Source organism: Micropterus dolomieu, linkage group LG19, assembly GCF_021292245.1.
Source record: "Micropterus dolomieu isolate WLL.071019.BEF.003 ecotype Adirondacks linkage group LG19, ASM2129224v1, whole genome shotgun sequence".
Lineage (NCBI taxonomy): Eukaryota > Metazoa > Chordata > Actinopteri > Centrarchiformes > Centrarchidae > Micropterus > Micropterus dolomieu.
Window position 1 is genome coordinate 14,194,425 of NC_060168.1, and position 19,338 is coordinate 14,213,762.

Genomic DNA, 19,338 nt, shown 5'->3' on the forward strand with positions numbered 1-19,338 from the left:
AAATGTAAACAACGTTTTCAAAAAGAACATGCTGCCGGTCCAGTGATTCTGCTGAAATGAGATCATTGACAGCAAAATTAAAATCAGCTGAGTCACTGCAGCACTCGCAGCTCATTTTCTGTGGCCACTCTGTGAGACTTGAAAAGCTCCAGTGCAAAGAATGAAACACACCTGTCACTGCAAGGGGCGGACTCAGAGGAGGACTAGGTGTGTCACTTGTTTTAATCTGAATTAGGCATCTCACCCACACACACACAGACACAAACACACACATAGAAGGAGAGGATGGGCCTAAGGAGAGTCTCTGTAACTCATAGGAGCTGTAAGTGTTGAGAGGATGGGAAGGACACGTTGGTGAGAAGATGAAAAGAAAAACAGACAGAGCAGCCATGACGTGGAGGAGCCCTCTGGCCCTGGTGAGGGATGCTCTGAGAGGTCAGAGGGCTCGGGAGAGAGACCTCCGCAACTTGGTGTCCAATCTGCCTTATGAGGGCCTGGAACAGGGGAAACAACCCAACCGCTACTTCCCTGGCAATGCCATCAAGACCACCAAATACACCCTCCTCCTCTTCATCCCCATGAACCTCTTTGAGCAGTTTCACCGCTGGGCCAACATCTACTTTGTGGGCCTGGCTATACTTAACTTTGTCCCTGTGGTGAATGCCTTCCAGCCCGAGGTAGCTTTGATCCCCATCTGTGTCATCATGTCTCTGACGGCTCTGAAGGACGCATGGGAGGATTTCAGGAGGTACCTGTCGGACAGGAAGCTCAACAACACGCCGTGCTTCATCTACAGCAGGTAACTGACTTAAAGACAAACATGTCCTGAATGTAGATACAGTGCGCTGGAAATACTCGTAGTGCATTAATGGAATTTATGATTTTTATCATAAAATCATCCAGCATGTTGCTTTCTGCGAGATTGTGTGCTACAGTGCTTGTGTGTGTGTGTGTGTTTTACCTCCTCTGTGTTTTAACACCCCATGAGAATTTTTGACTTAGAAATAGAAATATGTGAGGGATTATTCATCTTTTGAAGATCCTCACAACAATATCTCTCATCTGATGAAATTCTCATCTGTGTGTTGCATCAGCAAAGACAGTAAGGTTAGCGGTTATCTATTTTTGAATTACTGGTGAAAAATGAATAATTCACAAAGGAGGATAAACACTGTAATTTTCAACCCTTTCACTGCTGTGATTGTGGAGTAGAGTGGGAGGAGGGGGATGTATGGATTTTCAGTGGATATGATGTGAGACTGAATGCACCTCCAATGATGAACCCCCACAAATTCAACCTCTGGAAAGGTGTATCATTAACCAGCGGTTGCTTGCTTTCAAATTTCCCAAAGATGAGTCAGCAGGGATGTTGTGAAGTGCCGCCTCAGCCAGGGGAAAACACGCATCGTGTGTGTGTGGCAATAGGGTCGAGGTGGCCTAAGTGTAGACTCCAGACGCAGCATTTCAGACACTTTGGAGAACACACTAGTCCCTCTGGGCCTTTTAGCATACACTGGTCGTCTCTGCCTCACACAATCAAATAAGCAGCAGCTGAGTCATGGCGAGCAGCCTCTCGTGGGTCTCTCATGGCTCTCTGGGTGTGGATGCTGAAGCTCCATTTTGGGCTTGTAAAGATTAGAACAGCATCGATTGGCTGGGATTTCTTTGAAGCATACAAATGTTTCAGAAGAAGCTCAAGAATACATTTTAGGCTTCCACACGTTTCCCTCTTTTTCTTCATCTAGGTAAAGTTTGAATGCTATTAAATCTTCCACACATCCTTGCAGTGCATGTGCTTGTCAGCATGGAATGCACTCAGGTGAGAGGGATTTGATGTTAATTCATCAGGCCTTTCAAAGATGTACGTCTTTATTTCTCATAACCCTTCACCCGTGTGCTCTTTTCACAGAGGTGTGAATTGTTTGTGTTTGAGCATGACGTGCCTTATCTTCAGGGTCATCCTATCTATCTCATCTCTCCTTCAAACTATTGTCAATTCAACTACGTTCAAATGTACCGAATGTGAAACTGCGCTCCCAGAATGCAGTGTTATTGGTGGCTCTTAGAGTCCCCTCCCTGTGGCACCAGGTCCCAGTTTGGGAACTACAGCTACTACAGTCCCCATGGTCCTGCTCCCCACCCCTCAACCCAACAGGTAAAGGCAGTTGGCCGCCCACTCTGAGTCTAGATTCTGCTCGGGGTTCTGCCTGTGTAAGGGAGTTTTTCCTTGCCACTGTCGCCAAGTGCTTGCTCATGGTGGGAATTGTTGGGTCTCTGTAAATAATATTACAAAGAGCATGGGCTAGACCTGCTCTATATACAAGGTAAAAGGTACAAGATAAATATGAAAAGTAGAGTGAAATAACTTCTAATTCTAATTCTAATTAAATTCTACTTGTGCTGTATAAATAAAAGTTAATTGAATGTCAGCTCATGTTACTGTATTATTAAACATATTTAGTTCTATTTATGGCTGACTGCAGTGCATTAAAACCAGTCACCACGCCTCACTGGCCTCACTGGGTGTTCCAGTATGTTGTTTAAGAGTGGCGAGAAGTCATTTTATCTAATTATGTATGTGACATACGTCGCATCAAACAGGTAATCTAAAGTGTCACTTTATCTCTGAAGATTGTTCCGTCGCACAATCCTGAGGCTTTATCACAAAGACACATCAGGTAGCCAAATTCACAAGAACAACAACATATTCCATTAATCGCTTTAACATCAGCTTTATCATAAATGTCAAACTTTGCCTTCAAATCAGTATGTTGGATGATTAGACAGACAAAAACATTGTTTGGCAATGCATGTGAAATCTTTAAGACAAAAGTTTTTTGAGACTTTTTTGATGCATGTTTGTTCGCTTTTTGGCAAAAAGTTAACAAGTATAATCACACTCTCATATCTGTCTGTTAAATATGCTACAGCCAGCAGTTAGCTTAGCTTAGTACAAAGACTGGAAACAGGGGGAGACATTTAGCCTGGTCTTGTCATTGTAACCAAAAGTTAAAGCTCAATAATTAAGATTATTGTTTAATCCATACAAAATCCAATGTTTAAAAGTAGTGCTAAGCTAAGCTAACCGCAGTTCTTGGCTTTAGTTTCATATTTAGCATACAGACAAGAGAGCATTCTCATCTCACGCTAGGCAAGAATGCAAATAAGCATATTTTCCAAAATGTCGAACTATTACTTTTGACAGTGTAGGATCACTGACATACATTTTAAAGCCTTCTGATCATGTCTGAGATGAAATGAGCACCATGCAATGTGTGACAACACACTTTTGAGAAATGGAACCCCCATAGCTGGGTTAGTCAGACTGCCTGATGTACAGAAAGTGTACATATAGTTTTTGTAACATAGGACAGAATATCTGCGCAACATGGTAAGTATTACTATTCAGTAAAACATTTATTTTTTCAATTCAATTTGATTTATACAGCACCACTTCATCATAGAAGTTATCTCATTGTACTTTTAATATTGAGCAGGTCTTGACCGTACACTTCCCACCATGAGCAAACACTTCCAAGGAAAAACTCCCTCCCTCCTAACAGGCAGAAACCTCGAGAATCTAGACTCAGGGTGGGCGGCCAACTGCCTTGACCAACTGGGTTGAGGGTGTGGGGGTGTGGTGATACATGGCAGCCACCCGATCAGGTTCTACATGCAGGGCAGCATACCTGCAGCTCTCTGTCACCGGCGGTTAGCAGGCTTGACGTGTAGATTTAAACCATAAAGCATGTGGCTCTCAAACCCTGGGAAGAGCCTCAGCTCATAATGCGTAGTTAATGCGTAGTAGCCGACAGTGTGTCTTCCTCTGAACGCCTCCTCTAAAGGTTTCCTTATATTAAATCACACAAAACACATCTGGGCCACTCTCCAAAAACAGCAGCATTGATTTTTCATTTGGTTGTATTGTTTAGTCCCTAACTTAAGCACCTGCTGTGATTTTTATCCATAAGGAGAGAGTCAATATTTCATTTGATTGCATAAACGTTGACAAAATACTCCCACTTTGCCAATATTGCAGTTAAAAAATGTGACAAAAATCAATATAAACGCCACCCAGGGACTTGTGTCTCTTTGTAAAATAATCTGTAATGACTGTTATAATGACTGTTTCAGGAAAGAGAAACAGTTTATGGAGAGGCGTTGGAAGGATGTGAGAGTGGGAGATTTTGTGAAGGTGGTTTGCAACGAGATCGTCCCTGCAGACCTCCTGCTCCTGCACACATCAGACCCCAACGGTGTGTGTTTCATAGAGACGGCCAACCTGGATGGAGAGACCAACCTGAAGCAGAGGAAGGCGATGTCTGGCCTCTGCATCTCGGTGAGGAATAATTACAGTAATTTTTGGCTTCTCCTGTGTTTCTACTTTCTTCACAGTCTTTACCTCTCTGCCAACATGACAACTGTGACATCTCATGACATTACTTACTGGTTGTCTGCTGTAACTATAATTATATTTATTAAAGACGTCAGTAACAACAACAAAAAAAACCTGTTGGATTACATACCTGTTTCCTGCCTGTAATAATCATTCTGTCTGTCTCTAAGTACAGGTTAAGTTACATTGAAAAAGTTTCCATTTGTAATGTAGTGAGTTCATACCTCTTCTCAATTACCAGGACCCTGAATTTCAACCTGAAAGCCTTGACAGCGCCGTGGTGTGTGAAAAGCCAAACAACAATCTGAACCATTTCAAGTGTTATGTGTAAGTATCAAATGCACAGATCACATGAATTCCCCAAACTGTTTCTCTGAGCCTTTCAGAGCAGCCGGGCAAAACTAATTCCAGCCCCACTCGCTGCACTTTCTGATGCCACCAGAAGCATTACTGGGGCTGTAATAGACTATAATCGATTTCCTTGGGCACCACAGCTCTTACAGCTGTCCAGTTAAGGCTGTAAAGCAAGAGAATTGCTAATGGGGAATACATAAGCAGTAATGAATATCTAACAAGATCTGACAGTACAAAGGAGGTTTCTCACTTTCTCTTGCCACAGAGAGAAACCCAATAAGGAAAAGGTGGGTGCTGGAATTGGGAGTCTGCTGCTGCGAGGCTACACAATGAGAAACACGGACCACGCTGTTGGCTTTGTGGTGTATGCAGGTATATTCTCCATCTTCTCAGCTGCTTTACTGCTGTGACCTTGAGCTGTTTCTGATGTCCAGGGCCATGGCCAATACTGAGGTCATGAGTCCACATTTCTCCAGCACTACCCCACCCAAAATGGCATTTTTTTACTCACTGCCAACCAAACTCTGTAATAACTGTGATATATTATAATGTCTTTTTGCATATTCAGTCAAGTTATTGTTCAGTTATACTGTGTACATTTTTCTCCTTATATTGTACACAGCTGCCAGAAATGTAATTGTGGTAAGGACTAAATTCTTTTAATTTTAATGCAATTACTTTTTTCTGTGTTTTGACCTAAATGCTAACATGCTGACATTTAGCAAGTATTATGTTTACCATGTTCACAATCATAGTTTAGCAAGTAAGCATGCTAACATTTGCTATTTGGTCATAACTCAAGTACTGGACAACTTACAGTTGTGACTAATGGCGCTCTGTGAAAAGTTCACCAAAGTCATCCTCTGGGGACCATGAATATCTATACTAAATATCATGGCAAAAAGATTGAGATATTTCAGTCCAAAGTGACCAGAGACATGCCAAACATATACAAACAAACAAAATGTAAACTCCTCTTAATGTCATAATAGCCCCCCCAAACTTTTCCAGACATATTATAGGACATGACCTCAGGGCCTACAGTGGTAGCTGTTTTTAGATATAATAATAAATTTCCCCTGTTGGTAACTGTATTAACACCTTCTGATCCCACCTCTAAGGCCATGAAACCAAGTCCATGCTCAACAATAACGGGTCGAGATACAAGCGCAGCAAACTGGAGCAGAAGCTGAACGTAGACCTCCTCTTCTGCGTCATTCTCCTCTTCACCTTGTGTCTCGTCGGAGCAACAGGTCAGTGAGGAATTACATAAATTTACCATAAAATCACTACTCTGGCCGATGAATGATTAAGGGTTTTACATTAATGGGGGGATGTCTAATTTCCAATAAAAATCTGTCACATTGGCCACGGACCCAAACACATTCCAGGAGAAGAGGGAGGAGACAGGGGAAGGTGTGGTGCCAAAAATAACTTTCCTCCCTGCGCAGCAGTCAGTGTGATTAATCCCTGTCCTCACACATACAGGTCACTTCCTATGGCTGCAGGCGCTGCCCGGTGTGCCCCCTTACCTGGTCCCCTTCAGCGACGGTCACCTGGACAGTCCCAGTCTGTCTGGGTTCTACATGTTCTTCACCATGATCATCCTGCTGCAGGTGGAGGAAACTGGGCGTATGGAGAGTATTTAGTGTGTTTTTAGTAATTTCTTAAAATCATCAAACGTCTTCTCTTTCTCCCTTCTCTACCTTTTCATTTTCCCATCACTCCTCTTATTACCTGCCATCTCAACTGATCACTACTTTCTCAATCTATCCTTTCTTTTCTCTGTATTTTCATTCCCTCTCCTCTCCTCTCCTCTCCTGTCCTCTCCTCTCCTCTCCTCTGCAGATCCTGATTCCTATCTCCCTCTATGTGTCCATTGAGTTGGTGAAGATTGGTCAGATCTTCTTCATCACTAATGACATCGACTTATACGATGAAGAGACAAACAGCCGCATACAGTGCAAGACCCTGAACATCACAGAGGACCTGGGACAGATTGAATACGTCTTCTCCGACAAGACTGGCACCCTCACTGAGAACAAGATGGTGTTTCGCAGATGCTCCATCATGGGCGCCGAGTACCCACACAAAGAGAATGGTAATCCTTCATATTGAGACATTTTGATATGAGCTGTTGCGGCACTTTTCGCTACTTTTCATAGCAGGCCCCTATGTATTTATGTATACATACCATTAAAATGCAGTAATCCATTTTCAACCAGCTTTATTACCAATTTTCTCTAGGGGTAATGACGTGAGTCCAATTGCTGGTTTAACGTCAATGGTCTGCACATGACATTTGACATTTATGGTCCCAGTAGCCCAGAAGTCAACAGAGAATGAATCTTTACTTTGGTCATAAGCCTAACAAAGAAAGAGGTCTGGATGAACCTACAGGTCCAAAATTTCCCCCTGTTGGGGTGTGTTTAGCTCAAATGGTACATGTACAAGGTCTTTACTGCAGCAGCCCAGGCTCAAATCCGGTGGCCCTTTGTTGTTGGTTGCCCCCTATCACTCTCCCCAGTTCCTCATCCACTGTTCTTTCAAATAAAAGTACAAAATTGCCAAAAAATATAAAACATTACACTTGTGCAACACAGGAGACCTGGGAAATGTAAAGTTAACACTGGCACCACTTTTAGCACACTAACACTTAGCATGCTAGCTGGAAACATCTTAGTTTTAACAAGCTGACATTAGTGTGCTACTGTAAGATGTTAATGTTAGGATGTTAATCGTAGAACTAGGATGTAAAGCTTTATTTTTTTATACAACTCTGTTTTATTGAGACATGACATCATAATTACATAGCTTCTGAAGTGGAAGCCTGTCCAGTTTTACAAAATAAAGGAAACCTAGCGCCCTCCCACCCACTGGTCCACTTTTACAGAATGGATTATGGATGTTTTGCAGCATTTACACAGTATCTCAAAAAAGTGAGTACACCCCTCGGATTTTTGTAAATATTTGATTATATCTTTTCATGTGACATCACTGAAGAAATGACACCTTACTACAATGTAAAGTGTACAACTTACAGTGTAAATTTGCTGTCCCCTCAAATTAACACATCACACAGCCATTAATGCCATGAGTGAAGAAAAGGCACAAAGTAGATACTCCCCCCCATTTGACCTGTATATTGTGCTGTGTCCTGATCAGAGACACATCCATTTTTTGCTAACACTAAATGCTGTCTAGCTTCAATCTGATTCACTATATTTTCTAATTGAGTACCATAGTCTAGACTGTCTGATCCAGGTCTTTAAAGTCCTTTAAAACTCCAATTGGGGTCAAAGGCTCCACGAAATAACATGAGTTGTATATAATATACAGTAAATACTGTATCAATGTATTTTGGGGATTTGCAGCCATCCGCCTAGCTGTCCTTGAAGAACCAGAATCAGGGGAGGAGGTCATCTTCAGTCAGCGGCCACAACCTGCTAAGACTGGATGGTCCCTGGATTCTGAGAACACCAGTCCTCAGGACACACAACATGGCCATGGCAGCCAACACAAGAAGAAGGACTCAGGAAATGCCCAGAGCGATGTGGCCTTCAGCAGTCCACTGGTAAGATGATCGCCCAATCGGGAAGAAAAGGCAGATGTTTAATTGAGAGTGGCGTGGGGTTATGGGGTTTGCCTGTCTTGATACTATAATGCAGTGAATGCAGGGTAACAGGAAGCCACCATGGGGAAAATGGTCGTCAGCATTTCACCTGCTGCTCATGCAGAAGTCAGGTAGTTCACTCAAGACCACCTGGAGGCACCCAATAAATTAAACTCAATCTTCTTGATTAACATGTGTCCTTGCATGTGTGAGTAGCACAAAGAAATAACAGATCAAACATGACACTGCATTTCTATAGTGTGAACTGGCCGACTACAATCAAACCCAATGCAGGGATATGGGATACTGAGATGTTGTCTTACCTTGTGTGTACAATGTAAAGGGAAATTAATTATGTTTTTCTTAGTGGACTGGAGTCCATCCCAGCATGGCTTGGGTGAGGAGCAGGATCCATCCTGCACAGGTCACCAATCTACCACAGGGCTGACAAGATTATTATGATAAAAATAATTTGGTTGAATCAGTTTGATTGTTGTGCGAGGAGATAAAATTATTTTTGTACTGATTTAATTGTAGTAGCTTCAAGCCAGAGCATTATTTCTGCTTCTTTTCTTTATATTTGTTGACTAATTGGGTAATTTGCATTTGCAATTTGAGTAATACATGTTCTTAAGATCTAGAAATTTGAACTTTTAATCTTGACCAGATTCAAATAAGAACGTTTCTTTCTTAAATATGTTCCATGTACACATGCACATACATACACACTCAATAGACCTCAAACTGACATTTCTTTTCCCATATCTCGCGCATCCTTATGTCAAAAGGTCTCATGGTCCCAGTCCCCGCTGCAGATGGCCGAGCAGCTAGGTGTCAGTGATGAGCACATCCATTTTGGCTCAAAGTTGCCGCTGTGTCTGTGACGGGGCATATGGTCATGCTGGGCACCATTTGGCACAGACCACGGATGTCACGTAAACTGTAAACGTGCACTATAGATTAGTCATCGTCATCTTAATATACAGTACAGTAGCTCTGTGTCTATTTATGGGCAAAGGGCAGAGTCCTGGAGATACAGGCTGAGACAGAAAAAAAAGTCTTGTGTTTTTTCCAGCAGGGCAGCACAGAGCCCACCTTTGGTATTCCTCATGCTGTGTCTCTAATGTGGCAGAATGTTTGTGTGAATGGAAACTTGCTCCCTTCCTTCCTTCTGTCCTTCTGTCCTTCCTGTAGTCTTTCCGTGTACATGGGCAAACTGGATGAAAAGGTCATAAGATAAAAACTTTTTCAAATCCTGTCATGCCAAATGAGTGAAAGCTGAGTGTAAGAAAGAAACATGAGCTTTTAATTAAAAAAAACTGATTAACTTTTATTCCAACAGGAAACTGAGGTGATTCCAGACAGGAAGCTGCTTCAGCAGATTAGCAGGGCAGAGTGCAGCAGCAGCCGGAAGATAGATCCTTACCTGGACTTTTTTCTGGCTCTCGCCATTTGCAACACGGTGGTGGTTTCCATGGCAACAGCTCAGAGACAGAGGGTGAGCACTCCGTTTACTGTGACTGTGGAAGTAGAGATGGAGGGCACAGTCAGGAGAGGAAAGATGGACGAAGGATTTGTCCTCTTGAAACTCCCTGTATGCAAACTTATAAAATAGATGGCAAACCTTTCCTTTAGAAAACATTGTGGATGATTTATTAATTGTCTTATGCATTACTTTATCATTTCAATAGGTCTGTTAATCCGGTGTTCAGTTATTTGGCTGCAGTACTGCAGTGAAATCTCCATAATTTAATCAGTAACACACAACAATCAGGTTTAAATTATTCTTACTAACCTCAAAGATTTAGTTTAATTTGGAACTTTTCTTAAATTGTTTAGCTTTAAGTTTCTGTTCTTTCATCAGTGGTCAGTTGCCTACTAATTTTCTTTCATCTTTAAAGCCCCAGTTGTAAAGATTGTGAGTTCTCACTAAATTAGCCACACAGTAAAGGGAGATTTGCAGGGGCAATCAGGGTTGCCTTTATTAATTTTAGCACTCCCTGCTCTTGACTGTGCTGTTCAGAGGTCTGGCAGATGGGAGAAATATGTGGGTTTTCCCTTGAGTTTATAATTAAAGGTAAAAGCACAAAAAGAAACAGAGTAGCAAGGACTTTTTTTGGGTGTGCAAAATGTCAACATACAAGCGCTACATGACAAACATGTTTTGTTTTTCTTTGCTTGGTTTTTAGGTGAGTGGGGTTTCACACTCCTCTCAGACAAATCGCCCACTAGATACTTTGTCCAACTTGGTGAAAAAGCCTGGCTCTCTTCGCCATTTTTTCACTTCTTGGCAGCGCAAGCCCAGGAGAAATCGTACCATGTCAGAGGACTCAGTCATAGAGGAGGATCATTTCAACCCCCGTATAAAAATGGAGGTGTCTGGAGACATTAGTCGGCTCCAAACACATTCGCTCCACACTCCATCCGAGTGTAACAAGCCTGCACTGTCCTTAGATAATCTCAGATATGAGGCGGAGAGTCCAGATGAGGCAGCCCTGGTGTACGCAGCCAAAGCATATGGCTTCAATCTGCTGGCCCGTACGCATGACAGCGTGACTGTGAGGCTCCCGTCTGGGGAGGACCTGGTGTTTGAGGTGCTTGATACCTTGACCTTTGACTCCAATAGGAAGAGAATGTCTGTTTTGGTGCGACACCCAATCACCAAAGAGTATGTGCTGTACACTAAAGGTGCAGACTGCGCCATCATGGAGCTACTTGGTACACCATACACGGGTATGTGCAGGTTATTCATTTATATTTACTTGTATTAGTCAATACTGAGACTATTCATAATTCAAAATGAAACTACATAAATATATCTGCGTCATTATTTTCAGAACATTTCAGCAGGAATCAGAAGAATATTGCAGCCGATACTCAGCATCATCTTGACTGCTATGCCAAAGAGGGGCTGCGTACACTTTGCTTTACAAAAAAGGTGCATAATCATATGTATTGATATTTATCAGCACCATTATCTTATTCTAGAGGAGCACTGTTTCATCATTTTCCTGCGTGTGCTGCAGGTTGTGAGTAACAAGATGTATGAAAGCTGGTCAGTGAACAGACAGAGAGCTCTGGCTGCTATAGACAACAGAGAGGAGCTTGTTATGGACACTGCTGTGCAGCTTGAGAAAAACCTCTCCCTGCTAGGTAACATGCATCTGTCCAAGACACATCATTCATAATAACCACTTGAAAAACACAGAGTATAGCTGTGTGATAAGCTCAGTGACTGAATCATACCTTGCTTTGGATATATGTCCTCTTGCAGGGGCAACAGGCATTGAGGACCGTCTGCAGGAGAGTGTCCCAGACACCATCATGGCACTGCGGGAGGCAGGGATCCAGGTGTGGGTGCTGACTGGTGACAAGCCAGAGACAGCTGTCAACATCGGCTATGCCTGCAGGCTACTGGAAGAGGAAGACCTGGTGATTAGCATGAGCTGCAACAACAAGGTGAGGAGGCCTGTTTTGACTTTGACTCAGAGCTGCTTTGCTGCTTATAAGAAACGATAAATGGTGGTACATTTTTGATTGATGTCTTAGACCACAATTATGTTTTTGGTAAATCAAACTGGCTTTGTCCAAAAGTAACAAAATCTGCCTACCAGCAGTTGTCAGGCAACAAGCAGAGAATCCAGGAAGTTACCAATCCAAGCAATGGTCAGCCACAGAATTTAGTCTTCAGGATGTCAGGTGCCAGGATTTTTCACTTGCTTGACCAATACATGGGTTTATAAGGACATTCTCTGTTGTTGTTTTTTAAAGCTGATGGCACATAGCACATTCAATATAAAAGAAGTTTTAAATTGAATTTGGTCAAAGAATATTCAATAAAATAGATACAAGCATTATACAAGTAATCACAAGGCAATGACAAAAATGTCTGTCACGTACAAAGGTGAAAGTCTTAAGCACCAGACAATAACAATACATATAAATGCCAATGCCGTGCAGCTTTAATTAATAGCCCAGGCTTTTATTTGCTTCAATAACTGAACTCACCCTGCCTATATTTGGGATAGGCCTTTAATTCCTTTTGTACAAAACTCCTGCTCAGCAAGAAATAGGCTACAATCAAATTGTTTATTTCAACCAGTATGAATATTACTGGTATAACAATTTGGCTTTTTTCATTTCTCTTGTTTACCATACAGGTAAATCTAGATTGTTTCAGTAAAATTAACTGAACGATTGAATTGCGGAGAAACTAACTGATCTTACGATGTGTAGCATGTCCATACTGATAAAAGCTTAAACATTTATATTTGTATGTGTTATCTAAGCAGCTTAGAACTAGCTCTAGCAGGCAACCTGGTGAGCTTCAAGAGGTTTTATACATCCAAAGAACTTCTTTAAAAAACCAGACCAGCCGTCTAATGGAGACCTGCGTTTATTTGTCAAAACGTGTAGCCACACCAGGCCAGTAAAAGGGACAGATGTCTGGTCTCTTGGGACAAGGCTTTTAATTTCAGTTTTACGGTGCATCCCTAATGCAAAAAGAAGTGCATTTATTCCATGTGCATAATCAAACAACTGTGCATTGGTAATGGTTCAAATGAAATGGCTATCACAATGTCAAAAAATAAAATTATAATGTCTAAAGTGCAGCCATGAGTACAATGCATGTAACCTATTGCTGTTCACTGTGCACACACTTGTAGTAATAATAGTAAACTTTAATATATATATGTATACAGAGACACAGAGAGAAAGATGAAATAAAATACCACAGTGAATGATAAAATAAAAGCGCAAAATAAAATGAAATAAAATAAAATAAAAAGCAGGATAAACAGAAGAAATAAGATGAAAATAAAAACAATTAAAAAAGCAGGCGGCTCAGATAAAATCCGGATATACTTTCCAACAAAAGTGGGTTTTTAGAAGAGACTTAAAGGACTGACTCAGACAGCCTAATTTGCTTGGGCAGATCATTGCAGAGCCTTGAGTCTGTGACGTCACTTATAAAATGAACTGGCTATGATCACAATCTATGTGACAATATTTCTACTGCAAACAAAAATAACTTGGAAGAAGATGATATCTAGTATCTATTTTTTAGAATATTGTGAGTTCTGTCTGAAACATCAGATTTCATTTAGGAGTTGTTGTGCCGAGCAGTTCATCTTACATCCAAAGATCTTACCAGACCTTTCAAGTAGTTAAAATAAAGTAAAATATCATCTGCATAAAGAGATATAAAATGTGTTAAGTGTGGTGATTGTATGTATGGTGAGTTTTTTAAATTAATGATTCAAAAAGTAAAAACTGTAAATACCTGGAGCATTAGAAGCTAGCACACACTACAAACCCCCATTGAACATTGGCCTTTTTAAACAGATTAAGGGAAGACGTGATTTGTATTTCAGATATCACATACAGCTTGTTTCTGTGGGCAGAATTTACTTTTTTTGATGGTCACTCAGGGCAAGTCATGTGTTTTCCAAGCAGTCTCACTCGTGAGCTTGTCTTCCTCCAATTTAAATGGCCAAACCTTTTTGACCACTTTTATATTATAACTAAAGGTCAAACCCTCACATTTTTATCTGAGAAGGATAAGGTGTCAGGTGTGGACCCTGCTTCTCTGGGGTCATTAAAGATATGGTAGCAAAGGAATGAGCCCTTCATAACAACCTGACCATGTTTAACCATCCCCGGCCTCAAATAGACCAAAATTACCTGTCGGCTTTAACGGATTCGTTGGGAGCCTTCTGGAACAAAGGGACTGCCGCGCTCCTCTCAGACGGGACTAGTCATTGATGATGAATGGAATGAGATACCCCCAATACAATATCTACTGCTTTCATATCTAATTACCCTTCTAATTTTCAACCTCAGAGGAAATACCCCCGTGCCCATGCTGGTAATGAACTATTTTTACCACCGTAACTCAATGACCACCTGAGGGATGCATTCCCACAGTCATCAGCCTACTACACCTAATGAAATTTAGCTAGAATTAGATAGATGATACAAAAACAGGATGTGACCCAATTGTTTTATTTTTCATCAGGCCGGTTTTCCTTTTGGCTAAGAGGTTGGAGTTATTTACACACAACAATGAGGAGTCTGATGGGACCAGAGCCTCGTAATTGCTTATAGTCAGACATCATGAATGTGACTCAACAGCAGAGTAATGTTTTGTTTCTTTTACCAGCACATACCATAATCTGTACTCTCCTGTAATAGAGGAATAGTCTTTAATCTTGTACCTTGTTATGTTATGCAGTTTGCCTTTTTTGTTGATTATTAGAGATGTCCAAGTTACAACTTATACATGTTGTCTTTCATTTTGTATTTTCTTTAGGTTACCGCAGACTATCTTGTCAGTTAATTAAAGCAAACTTTGTGATAGGGCTACAACAAACAATTCTTTTCATTATGTATTCATTTGATGATAATTTGAATAATAGATTAATCATTATTATATTTATATTATATTATATATCATTTGGTCTATAAAATGTCAGAAAAAAACGATGAAATCCTCACGTTGTTTATTTTGTCTGACCAGCCAACACATAAGACCAAGAAAAGCAGGAAATCTTCACATTTGAGAAGCAGGAAGTACAAATTGAAAAATTATTGATTATCAAAATAGTTGGTGATTCATTTTCTCCAACTAATTGTTTCATCTCCAGTTTGGAAAGCTTCATAAAAATAATAACAACAATTATGATCAGCAAAATAAGCAGATGCTGTTTTCCAGATCACGTGCACCTCCATCATCAACTGTACACTGGAAGAGATGAGGAGGTACAGCGCAGACCCTCGTAACGTGGATACAACCCAAGATATCTCCCTGGTGATCGATGGGCGCACCCTGACCATGGCCCTATCGTCGGATCTGCAGGACCGCTTTGTTGATCTGGCAAAGCGCTGCCGCTCTGTGCTCTGCTGTAGAGTCACACCCTTACAGAAGAGTGCAGTGGTGAAGGTGGTCAGGGAGAAACTCAAAGTCATTACACTTGCTGTGGGTAAGAAACTTTTGTGGAATCATTCATGTAATTCCAAATGCCTTAATGTTGAAAGCAGTTGCATAAATGCAGTAAATTATAAAAAAAAACTGTTGTAAAACTGAAGTGAGAAACAAATCAGGTGTTAATGCAAGACTTAGTTTTAGCTTTCTTGCCACAAAAATGTTTCAAGATTGTCCAATCCCGGAGTGTCCCTGAGAGGCCATCGTGAGTGTATGTTTCCACTTACCTTTTTTCATCCATTTTTCATCATGTAAGTTTACAGATTTTCAACAAAAATCTATAAATTGAATACCATTGTGTACTGCTCGTAGGTACTGCTGGGATTTGAAGAGATTGTAATTCTTGGATACAGTAAGCTTTTTTTCACAGTAGACAGGTTGACATGTCACAGTAGGAAACACTTAGATGTGTAAATAATCAAATTAATAATAGCTGAATCAGATTTAGTTGCTTCATATTCAGGGTCCTGGTATCGTGCATGCTGGCTCACTGGAACATTTGCATAGAGCCCATAAAAAAGACAGAAAGACGTGGAAGGCAAAAAGTATTATGCTGGAAAGGCTTGTGTTTGTGAGGGAATGCATGAAAAAGTGGTTAATTGGTGCAATGGATAGTATGGACTTTCTATGTGGAGTGTGCATGTTCTCTCCATGCTTGCGTGGGTTTTTCCGCTTTCCTACCACAATCCAAAGAATGTCAAATGTCAGCTGGGATTGGCTGTATCCCCCTTGCAGCCCTCTAAATGATAAGCGAGTCCAGTATAATTAATGGATGGATGGTCCTGCCGAGACACTTCGTTCTTTCACAAGGTTCTATAAGACTTTCTGGCAGACATGTATGCTGTTATCTCATGATGACATTAGAGTTCATTTATGTCCGTTTATGTGGAATATGTTTGATAATGTAGGAAAAAACTATAAAATAATACAGGTTGTTTGCATAAAACTCTAATATATAAATATAATTCCCAAATAAATGCATTTTTAAATAATTAAATTTATTGACACACATAAATTCTGTAGGTTTAAATACATTTTTGCATTAAGTGTAACTGTTGTTCAAGTGATAATCACTCTGTTGCTTCAGGTGACGGTGCAAATGATGTCAACATGATCCAAGCAGCTGATATCGGCATTGGGATATCCGGTCAGGAGGGCATGCAGGTCTGAACTTAGGTCTTTAGCTTAGAAAATGTTGTTGGTTCTTCGGCTGCTCTCACTGTCCCAACTTCTTTGTCATTTGCAGGCGGTCATGTCGAGTGATTTTGCTATATCTCGCTTCAAACACCTGAAAAAACTTCTCCTCGTTCATGGACATTGGTGCTACAGTCGGTTGGCCAACATGATCATTTACTTCGTCTATAAGAATGTGGTGAGTCTTGTGTCTGCATCTGCTGTCTACATCAACACATTGTCTGGATTTCTCATCTAATCATCTGGAGTTTAATATGTTCCCCAGGCTTACGTGAACCTGCTCTTCTGGTATCAGTTCTTCTGCGGCTTCTCTGGCGCTGCCATGATCGACTACTGGCTACTGATTTTCTTCAACCTCTTCTTCACTTCTGTACCGCCCATCATGTTTGGGATAATGGACAAAGACGTTTCTGCAGAGATGCTGCTGGGTGTTCCCGAACTGTACAGGACCGGACAGGGTGCAGGGGTCAGTGACACTCCCAAACCACAATGCAACTCTTCATTCTGAGAGACAAAAATCTTAAGGCCCTCTCCTCCATGTTTATAGAATTAGGACTTGAGTAAAATGCACAGAATACTTTGATGAGTTTATGCATTTTTATGTATTTAAACTTGTGTGTTTGTATAGGAATACAACTTTGTAACGTTCTGGGTCTCCATACTCGATGCCTTCTATCAGAGTCTGGTGTGCTTCTTTATTCCATACTTGGTAAAAGTCTTTGATTACACATTGTGCAAAGTTGAATCTGTCATGATCCTCTGAGTTACCAGTTGTATTACTGGTTTACAGCTTTTTGCATTTTTTCCCCCCCAGGCTTACCAGGATTCAGACATTGATGTTTTTACCTTTGGAACTCCTCTGAACACAATTTCTTTATTTACTATCCTGCTGCATCTGTCAATAGAGATCAAAGCCTGGGTGAGTGCTGAACTGATATATATTTCTAGATACAATCGCGGCACACTTCCAGTCAGCCAAAACTCTTATCATTAAACAGTTTCAGTTAGTATGATTTTGAAACTAATATACCAAACAGTTATTTGTACCCATTAAAGTCACTGTGTTTTTAAATGGTGCAATACAAAAACAGATAATTACCAGACAATTTTGACTAATGGAATTGTTCTCTCTGGGTGCTCCGGCTTCCTCCCACCGTTCAACATCATGTGGACTAGGTTGATTGGTGACCCTAGAATATTTGTCAATACACCTAATTTCTGTTTTATGCATCTGTCTTGCAGACGGGGGTTCACTGGTTTACCATGCTGGGCAGCGTGGCGCTGTACTTCATTGTGACACTTATCTACAGCAGCTTCTGCGTCACCTGTAACCCTCCTTCCAACCCATACTGGATCCTCCAGGACCAGATGGGCGACCCCATGTTCTACCTTATCTGCATCATCACTACTGTGGTGGCCCTGCTGCCCAGGTACCATCAGTGTCATCCCCCCTGTGTGTGTCCCCAGAAGGGGGGATAGTAATTTCATATTCCCTTTGTTATGTACTCACACTGATTTGAATACTTTCTTACATCCGTAATTCTACTGGAGGGAGATTCTTAATAAATCTTTTAATTGTAAATTTCCTATCAGATCTACATACTTCACTGTAATGTATATCTTATAGAGCAAAGAAGCAGCAGATTGTGGCCTTCCCTCCCATTTTACTCATTTTCCTCCTGCTTTTATCTCTACTACTTTTAATTTTCTGTTGATCGAACTAATTGATTACTCAGCTTATTGTTTCAACTCAATATGTAACTAAAGGTAGAGTAGTCACTTAAGCAGTTTGCAGTCTTTTTCTACTTGTTTGATCAGGATATTCTAGTCCAGTGTTCATTATTATTGTAGGTTAAGATAGGATAAGACTTCATTGATCCTCGGGGGAAATTCACAAGCTACCAGTACATAAAGTAATTAAAATAAGCCTCACCTTTACCAACTGCAACATTACAAGTGATGGAAACATGAATGCATCAATAATGAAAATCCAATAATCATACATATGATTATGAAACTGATTCTGCATAATGAGCGTTTTTAGGGGTCACAAGTCAAAGAGGTTGGAAACCACTGCTCCACTCCTCTTTAAACCCAATCACCTGATAATTATATATCATTCATGTATTATTTTGAATTATTTTGGACTTGCACAGATCATTAACTACTCTGTAATTGTTAGGTTGTTATGGTGCATAGACTAGTCTAGGCTGATTTTTAATTAAATAATGTTAATTGTGAAGTTCAGGAACGCCTGCACCACGGCTCAGTCTTCCTCCTGGTTGCTGATGCGTCGGAAAGTGCTGATATTTAGAGTGAATGCTCTGATTTACATCAAAGGGCCGCATATTTTTCACTGGCCTACTTTCTCACCACCACACTCTCTCCCCCAGGTACACGTTTCACGTGCTGAGGAACTCTATCGCCCCCACCCTGCTCATGCATGCCAGGCATCTGGACCGGCTGGACCCCTCCACAAGGGACAAGTGGATCAAGGAGTGGAGGAGCTTCAGGGTCAGAGGGCAGGTCAAACGCTCCAGGCTGTCTACCCCACCCTCTCCCACCCTGGAGACCCCTGTGGACATTTATCCCCAGTCTCCCACCACCTCTGAAATCATGGGGGATGAACTCACACAGAACGTCAGCCCTGAAAACTATCAGAGGCCTCTACACAAATGACAAATCATTGGCTACTTGAAGGAATAAGATGATTATTTATTCTGAAAATTGTAAATATTCTAAACTCACAGTGGGGTACTGATCTTACATAAATGCAATCAGGGATGAATACTCTTC

General features: G+C 41.0%; 1 protein-coding gene across 1 annotated transcript; it reads left to right on the plus strand.

Annotated features, from left to right (window-relative positions):
• Nucleotides 1-389: 389 nt before the first annotated feature.
• Nucleotides 390-19,221, plus strand: atp10b (ATPase phospholipid transporting 10B). The gene is made up of 21 exons (XM_046031449.1): nucleotides 390-799; nucleotides 4,135-4,339; nucleotides 4,638-4,723; nucleotides 5,016-5,122; nucleotides 5,872-6,003; nucleotides 6,239-6,366; nucleotides 6,599-6,851; nucleotides 8,125-8,324; nucleotides 9,706-9,861; nucleotides 10,658-11,106; nucleotides 11,214-11,301; nucleotides 11,390-11,516; nucleotides 11,638-11,822; nucleotides 15,079-15,346; nucleotides 16,436-16,512; nucleotides 16,595-16,720; nucleotides 16,808-17,008; nucleotides 17,171-17,251; nucleotides 17,357-17,461; nucleotides 17,785-17,972; nucleotides 18,936-19,221. The coding sequence occupies exons 1-21, from the start codon at nucleotides 390-392 to the stop codon at nucleotides 19,219-19,221; spliced, it is 3,858 nt and encodes a 1,285-aa protein (XP_045887405.1).
• The last annotated feature ends 117 nt before the right edge of the window (nucleotides 19,222-19,338 follow it).